The sequence below is a fragment of the Heteronotia binoei genome, chromosome 13 (genome assembly GCF_032191835.1).
Source record: "Heteronotia binoei isolate CCM8104 ecotype False Entrance Well chromosome 13, APGP_CSIRO_Hbin_v1, whole genome shotgun sequence".
Classification (NCBI taxonomy): domain Eukaryota; kingdom Metazoa; phylum Chordata; class Lepidosauria; order Squamata; family Gekkonidae; genus Heteronotia; species Heteronotia binoei.
The window spans coordinates 8,684,471-8,685,766 of NC_083235.1; the positions used below are offsets into that span (position 1 = coordinate 8,684,471).

Below are 1,296 nucleotides of genomic sequence, written 5' to 3' on the forward strand. Positions count from 1 at the left end.
GGAATCCAGGGTACCATAGAGCTTTTACCACAAATTCTAGAGTGGCACTCTGAGTACGCTCTAGGATTCGCTGTAAAACTCTATGGTACCATAGAGTTTTATTGTGAATCCTAGAGCCTTCGAGGCACAACATGCCCGGCACAATGAAGTCATTTCCGAGTAATGTTATCACGCCACGCAAGAGAGAAATGAGTCCCCTGCCGGAGCAGCGGAGAACCTTGGAAAACCTAATAATAACAGGTTACTATACCGAGCAATTTGTTGCCTTCTAGTTTTGGACTGAGCATCAGTTTCTGAAGCTGACCGGACTGGGAGGGTACATTGGCTTGATGTCCCCCCAGCTCCGAGCGTTGACGGCCGCCCAGTCCATCAGCTGAGGGGCTTTGGCGAGGAAGATCAAGAGAAGAGTAAGCACGTCCCCTTCGGCTGAGTGAGCCCCGACCGGTTCCTGCCCGTAGAAGCGCCAGAAGACCTCTCCCAGCCGGTAGCTCTGGTGGGCTGCCTGATCCAGTTCCTTCAGGGCCGGCAGCGTATCCAGGCAGCCGGTATCCGGGGGGAGGTCAGCGTCTACCCGCAAGAGTTCGGTCCGCAGCAGGGGGAAGTCAAAGCGCAGACCGTTGTGAGCCACCAAACAGATGGGGCCGGCTTGCCGGTCCAGGAACGCCCTCAAGGCCTCCACCACAGCGCTGTTGAAATCCGGCTTGCAGTTCTCTTCCAATGTCTGGTTGCTCAGCCCGGTGATCTCCTCCGCTTTGGGGGTGAACGGCTTCTGGGGGTCGATGCAGAGGGTGAGCTTGTCCAAGATGCGAGGCGGCTGCGGGGGCTGCGAGGCATCCAGGGTGGAGCACTGCAGGGAACGACGGTTCACAGCAAAGAGACAGAGCTCAGCCATGCAGGGCTGGTCACGGGGCAAGCCGGTGGTCTCCAGGTCGAGGAAGACGAAGGTCTGGAAATCTTGGGGGGAAGCCATGGCTGAGATGGGGGAAGGAAGAGGCTGTTAGAACACATCCATCGTTTACTTCCTCGTTAATTGTTACCAGGATTGCCAAGTCCCTCCACTGCTGTGGCAGGGGACTCCTTTTCCCCCAGCACAACGCTCTAGGATTCGTGATTAAAACTCTATGGCACCATAGAGTTTTACCACAAATCCTAGAGCGTCCCCAGCGCAATATTCCCAGCATTAGGGAATGTGTTCCTGCTCAAAAAAGCTGCTGCTATCATCATCATCGTAGATGTTTTATTGCCCTCCCCTGTTAGGGTTGCCAATCCCCAGGTGGGGGCAGGGGATCCCCTGGT

The 1,296-nt window shown here is 55.7% G+C and overlaps 1 protein-coding gene across 1 annotated transcript; it reads right to left on the bottom strand.

Annotated features, from left to right (window-relative positions):
* Window positions 1-251: 251 nt before the first annotated feature.
* Window positions 252-985, bottom strand: TREX2 (three prime repair exonuclease 2). Its single transcript, XM_060252539.1, has one exon. The coding sequence runs from the start codon at window positions 968-970 to the stop codon at window positions 287-289; it is 684 nt and encodes a 227-aa protein (XP_060108522.1). The 5' UTR covers window positions 971-985; the 3' UTR covers window positions 252-286.
* Window positions 986-1,296: the final 311 nt, after the last annotated feature.